Source organism: Monodelphis domestica, chromosome 1, assembly GCF_027887165.1.
Source record: "Monodelphis domestica isolate mMonDom1 chromosome 1, mMonDom1.pri, whole genome shotgun sequence".
Lineage (NCBI taxonomy): Eukaryota > Metazoa > Chordata > Mammalia > Didelphimorphia > Didelphidae > Monodelphis > Monodelphis domestica.
The window spans coordinates 709,249,309-709,267,634 of record NC_077227.1 but is presented as its reverse complement, the minus strand read 5'-3'; the positions used below and the strand labels follow the sequence as shown (position 1 = coordinate 709,267,634).

Here is an 18,326-nt window from a genome sequence, read left to right as displayed (position 1 = left end):
ATTCCCAGGCCCGGCCTCCACCACGTATCATAGAATTTGGGAGGACTGTTCTAGATAGGCAACAAGTTCTGCGTAAGAACCATAGAGCCCGGAAGGGCTCTCGTTTCAAGGCGACGGGAGCCTTACGTCACTTGCACGGGGTGGGGCGGGGGCGGACGGTTGTAGTGTGCGGAAGTGCGAAGATGGCCACGGCTGTAGCTGGTGGTTCTGCGGCTGCAGCCACGACGGCAGCACTGGGCGAGGTGGAGGATGAGGGGCTCCTGGCCTCGCTGTTCCGAGATCGGTTCCCGGAGGGTCAGTGGCGCGAGCGGCCTGACGTGGGGCGCTACCTGCGCGAGCTGAGCGGCTCGGGGCTGGAGCGACTGCGACGGGAGCCCGAGCGACTGGCGGAGGAACGGGCGCAGCTGCTGCAGCAGACGCGGGATTTGGCCTTCGCCAACTACAAGACCTTCATCCGTGGTGCCGAGTGCACGGAGCGTATCCACCGCCTCTTCGGGGACGTGGAGGCCGCCCTGGGCCACCTGCTGGATCGCCTGCCCAGCTTCCAGCAGAGTTGTCGGTACGAGCTTGCCCCCAAGCCACTGTCTACCTCAGCCTTCTCGACTGTAAAATGGGCATAGTAACAACCCCCTCCTACAAGGGTGGTCGTGAGTCTCAGATTATTTTAATATTTGTAAAGGCCCGCAAACTTTAACGCATTATGTAAATTCTACGAGTGTCATGTTAAAAAAAAAAAAAGTTGACTAATAAGTCCCGGTGCGGCCACTTATTCCTTGGGATTTTATGGACGAGTCCCTAAACAGTTTCAAACTTCTTGTTTCCTCATCTGTAAAATGTGGTGGGATGAGTTGATCCCTAGCTACTGTCCAGCTCTAAATTCAATAAATATGCAAAAATGAATGAATTTATTTAGAATAGGCTTACTGTGTGCAAAGTATTGTCCTTTGTTTCAGCAGGATTGGTGCCTTGAACAGGGGTGGGATTGAACAAACGAAATGTGTTTTTATTGCAATGACTTAGACCAGAGTTATGGTGAAGGTCATGATAATGGTTGGAATTTCTACATCACTTTAAGGCTGAATGAACACTTCCCATGCAGCAAGTGAAGGAGGTAGTGCCAGAATGATTACCTCTGTTTTACAGATGAAGAAATGTAGGCTAGAAGAGGTGGTGGTTTGTCCAGCATCACCCAGTAAATATTTCAGCTTGCATCTGAACCTCAGCTTTCTGTTTCCAACAGGCAGACCTTTTTTTTTTTAACCTACTTTTTTTTTAAACCATTAGATAGGAATAGAAAATCTCTGATTCTCTGCATTGAACTTGAGTGAAAATGTGAGGCAATTGGCAACCCATTTAATCAGTTGAAGCTTTAGACTCATTTATTTCCCTTGGTTTGCAATAGGAACTTTGTGAAAGATGCAGAAGAGATTGGTTCCAACCGACATATGAATACTCTGACCCTGAACCGGCACACAGAGATCTTGGAAATCTTGGAGATTCCTCAGTTAATGGACACCTGTGTTCGAAATAGCTACTATGAGGAGGCTCTTGAACTTGCAGCATATGTGCGCAGACTGGAAAGGAAATATTCTACCATTCCTGTTATACAGGTATCATTCTTGTCTTAAGCTTGCCAAATTTTGTAATGTTCTTTCCCTGCTACCTAATCATACACAGAAACATTAAAGTGATGGCTTAATACAGTACCATTAGGCCCTGGGAGAGATAACAAAGTTTCCTTAAGATGCTAGGTCTGCCTTCAAGGTGCTTACATGAGACACCAATAGGATAATTCTAATAGACGATTTAATGGGGCAGCTAGGTGGCTCAGTGTATTGAGAGCCAGACCTGGAGATGGCAGGTTCTAGGTTCAAATCTGGCCTCAGACACTTCCTATCTATGTGACCTGGGCAAGTCCTTAACCCCCATTGCCTAACCCTTACTGCACTTCTGCCTTAGAACCAATACATAGTATTGATTCTTAGATGGAAGCTAAGGATTTTTTAAAAAAAATAGACAATTTACACTATTAGGGAATTATAAAACAAAGGGCCATGCCAGGTGTGAGGGAGGATGTTTTAGCTAACCTGGGAGATCAGAAGGTTTTTTTCTGTTTAAACCCTTAACTTCCATCTTAGAATTAATACTGTGTATTGGTTCTAAGGCAGAAGAGTAAGGGCTAGGCAATGGGGATTAAGTGATTTAAGTGTCTGAGGCCCAATTTTAATCTAGGGCCTCTTGTCTCTAGGCCTGGCTCACAATCCACTGAACCCCACAGCTTCCCCCAAATACTCTTTTAAAAGAATATTTTTTCTCAATTACATACAAAACAATTTTTAACATTCATTAAAAAATTGTTTTGAGTTCTAAATCCTCTCCTTTTCTTCCCTCTCTTGAGAAAGCAAGCAATCTGATATAGATTATACATGTGCAGTCATGGAAAACATTTCCATGTTAGTCATGTTGTGAAAGAAAATGCAGACTCCCTCCTACCAAAAAGCAAAACAGAACAAAAATTAAGTAAAAAGTATGCTTTAATCAATCAGAAGGCTTCCTGAAGGAGGTGGCATTGAGCTTTAGTGTAAAAGCATGGAGACGAGTACAGATTCCTGGCTAGCAGGAATAAGTACACTCCAAGTGTGGGGAGCTGACTGAACTGGGGCTCGGGAATAGGAATACACCATTTCTGTTTAAGCATCAATGACTTTTCTGATTTGGTCAGAACAAAAAGTTTGTAGATGCTTGAAATGTGGGGTTGTGCCAGATTGTGGACTTTTTTTGAATGCCAGGTCAAGAGGTTAAACTGGGTTAGAAAACTACTTCCCTCCTTTGGCATGAGTGTGTTTGGCAAGGGAGAGACAATGTGATGTAATAGCTAGCTAGCTAGTCTTGGAATCACAAAGATCTGGGTTCAAACCTTACCCCTGAGGACACATCCTGGTTGAGTGACCTTGTATAAGTCACTTAAAATCTCAGTGCCCCTACTGTCTTTTGCAGAATAGATCTCAGTTTTCATTGGTAGAAAAAGGTTTTTAATGTGATTTTGCCATACCAATGCAATGATACATGTGCAGTCTAGTAAACAGCAAACTCTTAGCATTGTTCCATTAACCACTTCTTCTGATGCAACTTGCAGGGCATTGTTAATGAAGTCCGGCAATCTATGCAGTTGATGCTCAGCCAATTAATTCAGCAACTTCGAACCAATATTCAGCTCCCTGCCTGTCTCCGAGTTATTGGCTACCTTCGTCGAATGGACATTTTCACAGAGGCTGAGTTGCGAATTAAGTTCTTGCAGGCCCGAGATGCATGGCTGCGTTCCATCCTGACTTCCATTCCCAGTGAGGATCCTTATTTTCACATCAACAAGACCATTGAGGCATGTCGAGTCCACCTTTTTGATATCATCACACAGTACCGTGCCATATTCTCTGATGAGGACCCATTGCTGCCACCAGCTGCCGGTGAGCCCTCAGTGAATGAGAGTGCCATATTCCATGGCTGGGTGTTGCAGAAGGTCTCTCAGTTCCTGCAGGTGTTGGAGAGTGACCTTCAGCGTGGTGGGGGTAGCCGCCTGGACTCATTGCTAGGACAGTGCATGTACTTTGGGCTCTCCTTCAGCCGGGTAGGGGCTGATTTCCGGGGCCAGCTTGCACCTGTGTTCCAGCAGGTTGCTTTGAATACTTTCAAGAAAGCAGTTCAAGACGGTGTGGAGAAGTTTCAGGATGAAATGAATTCCTACACTCTTATCTCTGCTCCTGCTGCTCTGCGGAGTGCAATTCCTGCTGTTGTCCCTGTGACTGAACCTGGAACCTTGCAGCCCCCCATGGGGCTGCTGGATTTTCCACCTCTGGCTTGTTTCCTCAACAACATTCTGGTTGCTTTCAATGATTTGCGTCTTTGTTGTCCTGTGGCTCTAGCCCAGGATGTGACTGCTTCTTTGGAGGATGCCCTTGGCAAGGTGAGGAAATACCAAGAATCATGGTGGAATCCTTTTTGAGGATGATTTGGTGTGTTTTAGCAAGTCTCTCCCTCCTTATGCCCCTTGGTTATTCCCCTTCCTCTAGCCATATTTTGTTTGTAGAGAAGGCTTTATAAAACAATCATGAACAAGAGCCTAGCTGAGAAGCTCTGGCTACTGGTCTATCCTATGGATTAAGGGAGGTTTCTGAAGTGTCCTACTAACTCCAGGCCAAATACTAATTTTCTTATTGTGGTGATACTGTCTCCCAGTACTCTTCTCTTTTTTTAATAATATTTTGCTAGTGCTATGCATCAGCGAGGTGCTGAAGTGGATAGAAAGCCTGGGTCATAGGACGATCTGCGAACAAATCCTCTCTCAAAGACTAGCTGTTTGATATTGGGCGGGTTACTCCACCCTGTTTACCTCTGTTTACTCATCTGTAAAATGAGCTGGAGAAGGAAATGGCAAACCACTCCCATATGTTTGCTGAGAAAACCCCAAATAGGGTCACATAGAGTCAGTCATGACTGAAATGACTGAATGTTTCATCCCTGGTACTGTACTTTTTAACCTCTTGTTTCAGTGTTGGTTTTTCCCTCGGAGTGTGATTAACTATTCCAGAGAATACAGTGAGACCTAGGTTAATGAATTATGGCTAAAAATGGGCTTTTCCTTATTCTAGTGAACAAGCCTTAGAGCTTAGCTGTGTTAGTTTTAGCTAGGTGAAGTCTTTAACATAGGTTCAGACCCTGCAGACAATTGTGACAAAGAGGGATCTAGGGATAACATGCTGTACTTCTGTCTCCTTTGAGGTTGCCTCACATAGCAAAACTTGGTAGGAAACATGTTTTATTCTTTGCTTCATTCTTCTGGATCTGTTACAATTTGGATTTATTCTCTTGTTGGGAGTGAGTTGTCTGCTGTATTATCTGTATACTTGTTGCATTGATAGTAGTTTCATTGGCATTTAATACTATACTGCTAAGAACTGGACCAGCAAATCAACAAGCAGAGAGCATTAAGAACATGGGGTGATTTCAAGATCTTGATGATTTGGGGCTTGTGAATATTAACTATAATGCACCATGTTTTTATTTTTCTGTCGAAAAACCTGTCTGTAGTGTTGTACATAACACAGCAACCTGGGGCTTAGCAGTACTTGGAGAATGTGCCTTGTATGACTAAAAACAACTTTTTTTCCTTTCCTTTTTTTTTTAAAGGTAACAAAAATAATATTGGCTTTTCACCGGGCAGAGGAAGCAGCCTTCAGTAGTCAGGAACAAGAGCTCTTTGTCCAGTTCTGCACTGTTTTCCTGGAAGACTTAGTTCCTTACCTAAATCGATGTCTCCAAGTCCTCTTCCCACCAGCCCAGATAGCACAGATTTTGGGTAAGAGATTGAGAACTATGCTTTTCTGTACTCAGCTAATTGGTTTTTGTTTATCCATGTGTTCTTATCAGAGGAATAGAATCTGTCTCTGCTGAGAGTGACAGGAATCATGAGCATTTCCCATTTCTCACTATTTTCTTGAAATCCCTTAAGGTAACATAGCTAGATGGCTGACACAGTTCATCAGTTGCAGCCCAGTGCTCACTCTTTTTCTCTTTCTTTCTTTGAATCCTCGTTGTAAAGGATGCTTTTGGTTATATGATGACCACAGAGGCAGATAGATTGAGTGAGCATTTATTAAGCTCTTATCATGTACTAAGTGCTAAGAATACAAATACAACCAAAAAGAAAGATAGTGCCTGCCCCTAAGGAACTTACATTTTAATGGAGAAACAAAATGGTGAGAGTGGGGGTCAGGGGAAGGTGGAGACATCTGGGAAAACAGGAACTGGTGTAGTTGTTTCCTTAGATGGAAATTCTAGGAAGGAACTTGCCTGCTAGAAGGAGGAGGAGACTGTGGATGGAATGTTGCCAGTGTCAAAAGACTTTTGAGGTAGAGAAGTCTTCTAGGGAGTCATGGGCTGATGCATCTCTGAAGATGTCAATCATGGATTTTATCACTTCAATGTGTACAGAACTTTTTTGTTTTACCCTGAGTAATTTGCTTCTTTTCTCTTTTTTTCCTCCTCTTTCTACTTTCCTCACCTTTTGAACTAGGCGTTCCACCCACTCAACTCTCCAAGTTTGGGAACCTCGGACATGTCAATATTCAGGTTGTCCAGGAGCCTTTGGCTTTCATTTTGCCAAAGAGAGAAGCAGTTTTCCTACTGGATGAAAAGGGACTGGAACAAGAGATCATAGTTCCAGAACTTACAGAACAGAAACCCAGTCTTCCATCTACTCCTGAAGCTTCCCTTGAAAATACAGATGAAAAAAGTGACTTGGGGGACCCTCTGCCATCTGACCCTCCTGCAGTTGGGACCTAGTGCAAGGGTAGCTAGCTCTTTCTGACTATCCTATATTCAACTCTTTGACCCAGAACTTGGGTAAATGACATACAGGGATTTTGTAGGAGGAAGGTATGTCAGCAGGCCTGACCACACTGACTTCCTGTGATTTAATTTATCCTTAGGAAGATGGAGTTCTTTTCTCTGAGACAGTGTCTGAGGAAGTGATATAAGAATACACATAAATTGAGAAGAGGTCACGGAGTAATCCTTTTGGTTTGAAAACAGGTTGGGTGACATATAAAAATACCTAATCATAAATAATAAATATTTATTTTTAACCCTGATGACTGACTTATTCAACTTGCCTTTGCTGCTGTTACTACAAGTACCTGACATTAGTAGAGTGCTTAAAGTGCTTTACATAGATTACCTCATTCATCTTCACAATAACCTTGTGAAATAAAATAGGGAGGAAAATTTATGGGACGTTTCTCAGATAAAGGTCTTGTTTTTTAAAATATATAGGGAACTGATCCAAATTTATAAAAATAAGACCTATTGATAAATGGTCATGGGATATGAACAGGCAGTTCCCAGAAGAGAACAGAGCTATCAGTAGTCCAAAAAATGCTCTAAATCATGAAATATAAAATAATCCTCAGGTATCACCTCATCAATCAGATGGGCTAATCAGAGGAAGATAGGTTCTAAGCCCAACCATGGATCACTAAAATCAAGGATATAAGCGAACACTTAGTGAGTCCAGATAGATAGTCTCCACCCTTGTTGCTCAATAGACACCACTGCCGCACACAAATCCCCCCAAATGAAGATGACAGCAGAAGAGACATTGGACCTCCAGTGCTTCAAGGTGCTCTACTTTTTATCTAAAGGGCTGTTAAATTGGGCATACCTCTGAGTTAGCAATGCCACTAAGTAGATCTGTAGTCCAAAGACCTCAAAGAAAAAGAGAAAGGACATATGTGCAAAAATATAGCAGCTCTTTTTGTGGAAATTGAGATGTCCATCCACTGGGGAATGACTGAACAGGTTGTGGTTAGATGACTATTGTCCTATTGATGAATGTGGTTTCAGAAAAACCTGGAAAGACATGAATTGATGCAAAGTGAAATGAGCAGAACCAGGAAATATCTTGCCCAGCAATACTGTAGCCATGATCCCATGAGAATTTATACTGTATTAGTTTCTGTATACTAGAGAGAATTACTATGTATTCCTATTCTGGTCTACTGCTTTTTGCATTTTCTTTACCCATGGGAATTCCAAAGAATGTCTTCCTTTTTTAACAGAATTTGGCTAATAAAGGGAGAAGGGTTTTTCCACCATATGTGCAAAATTTCACCCATCAGTTTGGGGAAGGGCTCTTAATTAGCTCTTGCCAATTAAAGATTTCTTGGGATGGTCAAGAGGGGTAGAATAATGCACTCTTAAAAATCTATTAGACTGCTTGACCCAGCTCAGGAAGTTCCTGGTTTGTGAGGAAGCTGTGGAAACCCATATTGTGTGAGGAAAGTTCGCCCGTCTCCCTGCTTCTGGATAACACAGTGTGAGTCTGCATGAGTTTGCATCACAAACCCACCAATTGTGAGTCATAAGACTCTGGCCTATGAGTTTGATCCCAGATATGATTCTGAACTTGAACTAGATGCTCTACCTTTCCAGAAGAAGGTGTATCCAGTGGTGGGTTCACTGAGTGATCCCTCTTCTGGTAAGTGTGTTTCACTTAGGGCTGTGATGTTGATGTTATATCGAGCCAGTTCTTTACTGATTAAAGCTGTTCTCTTAGGTCTTGGGGTATTCTCTCTGTCAAGTAATGTCCTGATGTTCCATGTTCCTAGTAGGAGTTTCTTTGTGTTTTGTTTTCTTTGGTTTCTACCACTTAAAGGGATGACCTGCCAGCCGTGGTGTGCTGACCGGGTGTTTGAAGGGCAGGCAATGTTTGGGACACCTTTTCTAGTCCCCTCCCTTGATTAGGGGGAGCAGAGCTGTCCTAGAGAGGGCTGCTCAGTCACCCAGGATGCTGCCAAACAACCACTGGTCCGTGGGCCACCTGCGTGCAGGATCGTGATTACAACTGCCAGTGGTCACCTCCACCTGTTGCGTCATCACTTCCCCATCGCCGCAGGTCTTGAAAAGGGTAGGCAGGGTTGGAATAGATGAGTGTGCACAAAGATACTTGTGCATGGAGATTTAAGTGGAAAAATCAATGCACAGATACAGTCCCACTCGCTCGGCGTTGGAAGCCTGGGTCCAGTGGCACGAAAAGTCGTTACACCTGGAGACTTCCTCAGCTGTATTGGATGGCCATGTTGTCTTTTGTGCTCCAACACACCCTGAGCACTCCACAGTGCTTTGTTTGCTGCGTCGCCATCTCAGCCGTTGAACCTTCTTATTGGTTTCTTCCATCTGTTCAGCCGAAGCAGTCTTCACATGCTGGGTGAGCAAAGCCCTGGTTCACCAGAGGTCGAGGACCCGATGGCTACCCTCACAAGGTTTGGCCGACCTGCTGAAGCCGTTGCCCGGGGTGTGGCCGCTGCTGCATGTTAGCAGCTACTGGGAGCCACAAGTGAGAGCTGGGTGTCAGGTGGGGGTCAGAGGCTGGAGAGCTGCCCTAGGAGGACAGGACAAGCCCTCCTTACCAAGGGTGCTACCCCTCCCTGAACATGTGGAAGGAGAGGTTAAAGGAACAATCCAGGAAGTGGGCTCTCTATCTCAGGTGATGGCCCTGGACAAATTGCCATGGTGGCCAGGTTAAGACCACCCATATAGCTAGATAGAATGAGCTTTTTTCTCTCTCTCTCTATTCAAGTAATTCATAAACTTTATGAAAAATAAGGATCAGAGTCCTAAATTTGTTTCTAACAATACCACTTTTTTTTTTCAGTTACGATGCTGGACTAATAAACCTGTTAGAATTAATAAATTTAAATTCTTATCCCAAAATCAGCCTCTCAAGATAATTTTAATCATAACAATCCTCTGTAAAAGACTTCAATTACTCTGATCAATATAATGATCTAAGACAATTCTAAAGGACTCAAGGGAGAGAAATGATGAACTCCCAATGCAGATTAAAGCAGATTTTTTTCATTTTCTTTCTTGTAGGGAAGGGGATATGGCTAATACAGAAATACTTTTCATGATTTTAGACATAATTGGTATCGTGTTGCTTGCCTTCTCAAAGGCTGGGGGAGGGCGAGAGTTTGGAACTTTAGACAGTGAAAATAACTGAAATAAAAAATAAAGAACAAATGCCCAGATGCCAAATTAAGAACCCCAGAACTTCAAGTCCTAACATCTAGCTTCCTAGGAATTCCAGAAGGCGCTTGGGAACTAAATCTCCCAGAGTCCTTGGCAGGGGAAGCGGAAGTAGTTATTAGCCTTCCGGTTGTCCAAGTGGCCATGGGTCGGCCGTGGGAGAAGCTGCTGGCCCTGGCACGGGGCTTCGGCGGTGGTGCGGGTCCGTGGGTGGCCGGCTCTGCACCTCCCATCGAGGGCCCAGTGCTCCGCCGCTCGTGGGTCCGCGCCGTGAGACGCTGGCTGCTGAAGCCGCCCGAGCCGCCGTACACGCACGTATGCCAGGTGGGCGAGCCTGCGCTGCGGGCCGTGGCGGCGCCTGTGGATCCGGCCCAGCTGGCGGGGCCTGAGATGCAGGCGCTGATTGCCCACCTGGTGCGCGTGATGCGCGCCCAGGGCGCCGTGGGACTGAGCGCGCCGCAACTTGGGGTGGCGCTCCAGGTGCTCGCAGTGGAGTTCCCCGAGCGCCTCCTCCTCACCTATCCGCACGCCGTACGCCAAGCCCGCCGCATGGCCCCCTGCCCGCTGCGCGTGTTCGTGAACCCGCGTGTGCGCGTGCTCGACACCCGCCTCGACTCCTTCCCCGAGGGCTGCCTCAGCGTGGCCGGCTTCGTGGCGTGCGTGCCGCGCTGGCGGGCTGTGGAGATCGAAGGTGGGAGGCCACGGCTCTGGGGTGTGGGATAGAAGAGGAGGCAGTGCGGGCCTGCTCCGGGGGGGGCGTCTTTACAGAGAGAGGAACAAAGTAGGGGAGCATCCATTAAGCGCTTACTGAGCGCTGAGCCCGGCACTTTAAGTGTTGGGGTAATCTGCCCCTCATCTGGTCAGTATCTTATGAATTGGGGGTTGTCTGGGAGGAAGGCATCAAGATTAAGTGGATCTGGGAAAATATCTTTTAACTCTTACTTTCCAACTTAAAATAAATACTGCATATTGGCTCCAAGGCAGAAGAGTGGTAAGGGCTAGGCAATGGGGGTCAAGTGATTTGCCCAGGGTCACACAGCTGCTAAGTGCCTGAGGTCACATTTGAACCCAGGACTTTGTATCTGTAGTCGTGGCTCTCAATTCACTGAGCCACTAAGCTGGCCCCGCTCCCCCAAAGGATTCTTGCAGAAGGTGGGAAGGACATCAGCCGAGCCTGGAGGGGCAGGGGAGTAGGGAGACCTTTCTAGACGTGGAGGACAGCCTGTGAACAGGCTCAGTAGTAGAAAACTCCAAGGAGAGGCAGTCGATTAAAACTAGGCTACAAAATTTACACCAGCTCTGAGATTTACCACTGTGGACCAGAGAGCTACAAAGTTAAATTTGAGACTATCCTTCCTCTCACTTGTCTCCTAAGACAAGTCCTTAGAGGGGAAACAACATAGATACATACCAGTAGTTAAGATACAAATATCTTTACACAGGAAATTCAGTGTCATGGAGGAGGAGGGAGGAATTGAGCCTTGCCTGCCAGGTTAGAGCAGCCCCTCCCATTCAAAGCGCCTAGACTAGAGATGGAGTATATGGTTGTTTTGGAGGCTCCCTTATCTGTATGGCCTTGGGCAAGTACTTCACCTCCTTAAGCTGTCAGAGATGACTTTTTAAGCCTGGGAAGTGATTTGGTTCTCCCATGCCTACCACAGTGCTTGGCACACAGTATATATGCAATAAATGCTTGAATTGAGTTTTCTCAAAGGCTTCCAGAGCCAAAGCAGTCCTTTAGGGATCTGTTCCTCAGCCTGGGCTTAAAACCCCAAAGATCCCAGATTTAACAGTTGGAAGGGACCTTAGAGATCAGTTTTCCAGACCACTTTCCTCATGTGTGAGTGAGGGAATGGAATCTCAGGGAGAAGGAGTTACCCCCAGCTACACAGGGAGTAGGTGACAGAGTTTGGATTTTAATCCCGCTCCCTTGATTCCAAATCTGGTGCTCCCTTAGCTGGGGTCACCCTGGAAAGGTGGTGAAAGCAGTGTGGAAAAATGGAAAAAACCCAAGAGCCTAGACTGCTTGATTCCTTACTCTGCTTCTGAGTGCCTTGGAGATCTGAGGCTAATGTTCTCTTCTGTAGAATGAGGGAGTACATCTCAAACGCTTTTTAAGGACTTGCATAAAATGGCTTTCTGAGGTCACACATCAGACTCCCAGATGTGAACCCAGATTTGCACATCCCAAGTCCAGGGCTGCTCTGAGATAACTCACCTACTTACCTGCTACCAGGCCTGGAGTTCCCACCAAGTGACTCATCTTTTGGCTTAAAAGAGGCAACTTGGTGCTTTGGAAAAGATGCTAGATTTGGAATCAGGAACTTGGACTCAAATCCTGGCTCTACCACTTACTACCTTTCTTACTTCAAAAAATTCATGACCTCTAAGCCTGTTAACTCAATTTTAAAATGGTGTGTAACTAGCTAACTTCTGAGGCCTTTTACAATTCTAAATCAATTCTCTAGTAGGAATGTTTTTTGTCCAGAAAGTCCCTGTTAAAATGCATTTGTGTCAGTAGGGAGAAAAAACAGAATTATTTAGAACCCAAACACCAGGGTGGCTTAATGTAGCAGATGAGCAGGGAAGAAGAACCACAAGGTTCTGAAGGTTGGGATAATGGACAGACATATTGGTGAGGAGAAAGGGTAAGGAAAGGGCCACACAGCATTAGGTGCTGCCCAGAAGGGCAGGTGGATGGAGTGCTACCACTGAGTACATACAGTACTTCAAACTGGGAGATCTTCAAACTGTTAATCTCGTGTCCTTCAAATCTCGTAACAACTCCCTCCAGTACATGTCTATTTGCCCATGTATGTGAAATATGCTGTACTCCTACTATTCCAAGGGGCAGTGTAATGTGGCCACACAGCTGACCTTGAAGCCTGGGAGCTCTCTGTTCATGATAACCGGTATTATAAACCCCTCTAAGGGCTGCGATGCTCTAGATTATCTCCTTTGATTTTTGGTGTTGTTCAGACATGTCTGACTCTTTCTGACCCCATGGATCCCAGTATGTGTGTGTTTGTGTATATATATATATATATATACACAATATATATATATATATATATATATATATATATATATTTATGTGTCCATGTATGTATATGTGCATATGTATGTATACACACACACTCCTTTGGGAGGGGGAGGCCCTGGCCTGGGGAGCATTTAGGTGCAGGGTTTAGCCCTGTGGTTGCACTAATGATAATGTACTTTATAAAACAGGTAGAAATTTTAACATGAGATAGTGACAGCCAGAAGCTTGAGCACTTTAAAGATCAGAAAGTGCTTTACATGTGCTCTCATTTGGCCCTCTCGACTCTGTGAATTTATTCCCATTAATTCCCATTTATCAAATGAGATATGAGCGTGAAGCAGAAATAATGAATAGATTCAAGGTATTCTATTTGGTAGATAGAGTATCTGAAGAACTATGGACAGAAGTTTGAAATCTTGTGCAGGAGGCAGCAACAAAAACCTAAAGAACAAGAGAAAGAAAGCAAAATGGCTGAGGAGGCTTTCAAAATAGCTGAAAAAGGAAAATAAGGAGAAAGGGAAAGATATACCTGCAGAAGAAATTAAAGAGTTGGTGGGAGCAGCTAGGTGGCTCAGTTGATAGAGTGCCAGGCCTGGAGATGGGAGGTCCTGGGATCAAATGTGACCTGAGACACTTCCTGGCTATGTGACTCTAGGTAAGTCACTTAACCTCCATGCCTACCCGTTATATTCTTCTGCCTTAGAACCAATACATAGTACTGATTCCAAGACAAAGTTGGGTTTTAAAAAATGTCGGAAGAATTATTTTTTTAAAGAAAGATCTTAACATTACCAATAACTGATTACCTCAATGGTGTCATTACTAACCTAGAGCCAGACAACCATAAGTCAATGAGCCTTAGGAAGCATTGCTGAGTTCCAGCTAAGCAGTTTAAAATCCCAAAAGATGATACTGTTTTAAGTGCTCCACTTAATATGTCAGCAAATTTGGAAAACTCAAAAGTGGCCACTGAATTGGAATCCTAAAGAAGGGTAATGACAAAGAGTGTTCAGATTGCCAGATAATTGGGCTCATCTCACAGGCCACCAAGATTATGCTTGAACCTTTGCAAGCTAGGCTTCAGCAATATGTGAGCCAAAAATTACCAAAAGAGCAGACTGGTTTTTGAAGAGAAAGAGGAACTAGAGACCAAATGACCAATATTCCCTGATTATGGAGGAAGCAAGGGAATTCCAGAAAAATGTCTTATGATTTATTGTCCCCACTAAAACCTTTGTGTGGATTACAGTAAAATGTGGAAAGTCCTCAAATAGGTAGGCATACTACATCAACTTATCTCCTGAGGAATTTGTATTTAGGTCAAGAAGCAACAGAACCAAACCAGGACAACTGATTGCTTTAAGATTGGGAAAGGAGTATGTCAAAGCTGTATATTGTCACTTTATGTACTTTATATGTAGTGTATGTCATGAGAAATGCCAGGCCAAACAGATCAAAAGGTGGAATTAAAGGTTGCCAAAAGAAAAATCTGCAAACTCAGCTCTGTGGACAAAACCATTATGATGGCAGAAAATGAAGAATTAAGAAGTCTCTTGATGAGAAGAGTATGAGGAAAATTAGAATTGTAATAATTTTTATATGAAACCTTTCTTAAACCTTGGGGTTTGGAGGTTACCCAGCTTCTAAGCCAGTGATGGCAAATCTTTTAGAGACCAGAATGCCCAAACTGCAACCCTCACACCTCATGTGAGCCCCCCAGACAGGGAGGAAAGAAGCACTCCCATTGGACTATTGGGCAGAGGGGCAGGTTGTGTGAGAAAGGTCCTTAGGTGTACATGGAGAGGGGAAGGGATTAGCCCCCTATGGCACATGTTCCATAGGTTCCTCAACAGAATTCTAAGCTAAAGTAATTTATTTCCAGTCCTATCTCCCTGGACTGGCTTTTGTTAGAGGCAGAGTGGAGACCTATTTATTATCTGTAAGTAAGAACTCTCTTAGGTAAAAGAAGTCAGCAAGCTCTAGGTATTGAACCTTGGTGAGTATGCTGGCCTCTTTTGGATCTTAGCTAAGAACCAACCCTTTTATGATGAAATAATGGAGACCTTGAGGTTTCTTAAGCCCACTATCTCAAAATATCCATCAATGGAAACGAGAGGACACAACTCCCTTTATGAGCAAGAGATAGGAGTCACTTTTTTTTGCTTAGGAGGCCAATGAGAGCTGTTCTTTGTTAGCAGACACTTGCTACTATTAATAATGCTATTCCTGGAGAAATGACCTCATTGTTCTTTATTAGGTAAAAATCCAAATGCTACACATGTCAAAAGCTGACTTGAAGTTTAATGTTAAAAAAATTAATATCCTGGCAATTGGTCCCATCACTTTCTGGCAAATGGGCAGAGAAGAAATGGAAGCTTATTTTATATTTTATATTCCTGGGCTCAGAGATCATTGCAGATGGCAACTGTAGCCATAAAATTAAAAGACTGCTCCTTGGATGAGAAACTGGCAAATCTGGACAGCATACTAAAAAGCAGAGACACCTACTGATAAAGGTCCATAAGCTAAGCACTGCAGAATCGATGCTTTTGAGTTGTGATGCTGGAGAAGACTTTTCAAGAGTCCCTTGGATAGCAATCCACAAATTAGAAGATAGGACTTGTTGGAAAAGACCTTGATGTTGGAAAAGATTGAAGATAGAAGGAAGAGATAGCCGAGGTTGAGATGGATGGTATTCATAGCATCATAGAAGCAATGAACATGAACTTGGACAGACTTCAAGATATAATGGAGGAGCAGCTAGGTTGCTCCGTAGATTGAGAGCCGGGCCCAAAAATGGAAGGTCCTGGGTTCAAATCTAGCCTCAGAAACTTTCTAGCAGTATGACACTGGCAAGTCACTTAATCCCCATTGTCCAGCTCTTGCCACTCTTCTGCCTTGAGACCAATATAAAGTACTGATTCTGAAACAGACTGGTAAGGATTTAAAAGAAGAAAGATACAATGGAAGATGGGCCTAGTCTGTTACGGTCCATGGGGTCACAAAGAGTTGGACATGGCTGAGCAACACCAATCAAGTGAGATAATCTGCAGATAGTGTAAGGCAACCCTTAAAGTGGTATATAAATACCAATTATTATTATTTATTGCAGCTGAGACTAAGTGACTTGCCCAGGGTCACAGTGACAGAGACTAGATTTGACCAGGTTTCCTGATTCCAGGCCTAGAGCTTTATCCATTAAATCAAGTTAATAATATTTGATCCTAGAGCCAGAAGGGAGTCATTAGAGTTTAATCAGTCCTATGCTTTAGGGAAATTACTGGCAGCTATGTGGAGGAGAGAGTAGGGTGAGACTTGTGGCAGAGACCAGTTATGAGGATGTAGCTGAGAGACCTGATCTAAAGGGTAAGAGTGACTGTGTGAGTAGAAAGAAGGGAGTAACTGGGGAAGAATGAGGAGGTGGAACAATAGGTGGGTATGGAGTGAATGGAAGTAAGGAGCTAGAGATGATCCTGAGACTGAAAACCTGAAGGATGGTGGTGCCCTCATCATTAAAGTAGGAAAGTTTGGAAGATGAGTGGGTTTGAGAAGATAATAGAATGATGTCTGCAGTTCATATCACAATCCATCTATTCTAGGAAGGCATCTAGGTGTCAATGGATAGAGTGCTGGACTGCTGCGAGTCAGGAAGACCTGAGTTCAAAGGCAGCCTTAGAAACTTACCAGCTGTGTGACACTAGGCAAGTTTTAACTTCTACTTTAGTTTCTTTATCTGTAAAATGGGAGGAGATAGTGTCTGGGAAGATCAAGTGGAATACAATGCTTGATAAATCTTAAAGTTCTATATAAATACCAGTTATGCTTGCTTATTTTGTGTGATCCACTCTTTCCTGCCCCAAATGAAATGGGGGTTGCTGGGCTTCTTGCTCATGTGCTTACCTAAGCCAGGAGGTGACTTGTGGGGCAGGGAGTAAAGGCAGAATTTTACCAAAAGCTTTTGTGCAGCTGCTGTGGATAGTTGGCCATATGGGCACAGATGGGAGAAATTGGGAACATATAGGGAGACAGTTTGGGGGGGTAATGTTAAGTGTGGCAACAAATCCGACAGTTGTCTAAAGTAATAGAAGGGATGTGACCTTCCCAACCTTCCTTTGGGGGCTCATGTACTTCATACGGCCAGACATAGCCCCATTTGGAGGGCTACTGCTTTACACAGCCAGGGGCACACCAGGAAATACCCGGAAATAGTTAAAAAAGGAAGGAGGGCACTGAACACACCATCTGTATGCTTCATTCCCAACCCTCAATACAATCTTTGTGTTCTTGGATTAATGTGCAGCTCCCCTGTGGGGGAAAAACAACATTCTTTGCATCATTTGAGGCCTTGCTTATTGTTCAAAATCTTGAGCTAAGGTCAGACAAAAGGACATCAGATAGAATGAAGTCTTGGACCCATCTTGAACAAACGACATAGTCTGAGTGCATCAGGAGGTAAAGGAAGATATCTTCAGGGTTCTAAGTTGGATCATGCATCTCTTAAATTCAAAATGTTGGGATGTTTGTAACTAAGTAGAAATAGGCCGGAGGAGGATGAACATAAGGAAAGAGAAGCTGCCTGGGAAACAACAGACAGGTAGCTTTTCCTTCCTGCGGCTCTGTTTTGAGTTCAAGAATCCTAAACTATCAGAGATGAGAATGGGGCTGAATACTACGGAGAAGAATTGGAGCAATTCTTTTTCTGAATTCTATTCTTTAAAATGCTACTTTAGTCAGCAAGGAGAAAGTAGAAGAATCTTAACTAGGATGGAAGAAGTGGGAGTTAGAATGGGAGGAGAATAAGAATTACATCCCTTAGTGTTTTCATCAGTTGCAATGGATTTCTTTGCAGGGTTGAATGAAAATGGAGAATCTGTGGTGTGGCAGGCCACTGGGTGGCCTGCCCGGATTATACAGCATGAAATGGACCACTTGCAAGGCTGTCTCTTCATTGACAAGATGGACAGCAAGACTTTTACAAATGTACGGTGGATGGAAGTAAATGATTGAAGTCCTCATCTCCAAAGCTAATTCTGAAAAGAGCATCTTCCAGGATCTATAACTTTAGGTCAGCCATATTTGAATTGAAGTAAATGATGTGCTTGGCCTAACATCACAGGGCTCAGCAAGAGCGTGCCATTTAATTTATGTACTGATTCAGGAAACATCTGTAATAAAATTAATGCTGGGGCAAAATAGTTGACCTTCACTTTGAAAAGGAAGAATCATTATTAAAAGACAGTTAATAAAATGTGTAAGTGTATAAAGGCTAGCCTTGAGTTGGGAAGACCTGAATGTCTTGCCTTAGACAAGATAGTAGCTGGCTATGCATATAAATGCCTCAACACTCCAAGTTGAGAAATAGACACATTGCCCATATGCTTTGGTGGAGGGACTTTCCACACTGTGAGCTTTCCAAACCCAGAAAATCACAAGGAAATAAGGATAAGGAAAATTTAAAAAACAAAAACCTAATTAATTGAGTAGACAATATTTTACCTGACAGATTTCTGGAAATGAGCGTACACACATATATACTGCAAAAGAATTGGCGATGTTTGCCACATGATATTTACCACACCTCCAAAACTGGTCATAAATGTAAACAACTATAGTGCATTTTGCAAACAGCCTGATTTAAATGTTTAAAGACCCATTAGATGACCCCCTCTTAGTCATGGGATTTTAAACTATTTTTACATTT

At 43.7% G+C, this 18,326-nt stretch overlaps 1 protein-coding gene across 2 annotated transcripts; it reads left to right on the top strand.

The window, feature by feature from the left end:
* The first annotated feature begins 49 nt into the window (after positions 1-49).
* COG8 (component of oligomeric golgi complex 8) lies at positions 50-17,873 on the top strand. 2 transcript variants are annotated; one of them, XM_056811303.1, is made up of 6 exons: positions 50-559; positions 1,403-1,610; positions 3,137-3,961; positions 5,185-5,353; positions 6,071-6,241; positions 17,475-17,873. In XM_056811303.1, exons 1-6 carry the CDS (start codon positions 183-185, stop codon positions 17,630-17,632), a joined length of 1,908 nt encoding a protein of 635 aa, XP_056667281.1. In that variant the 5' UTR covers positions 50-182; the 3' UTR covers positions 17,633-17,873. The 2 variants fall into 2 exon arrangements, with proteins under 2 accessions (XP_056667281.1, XP_001378139.2); XM_001378102.5 differs by lacking the exon at positions 17,475-17,873 and having other exon boundaries at positions 6,071-6,647.
* Positions 17,874-18,326: the final 453 nt, after the last annotated feature.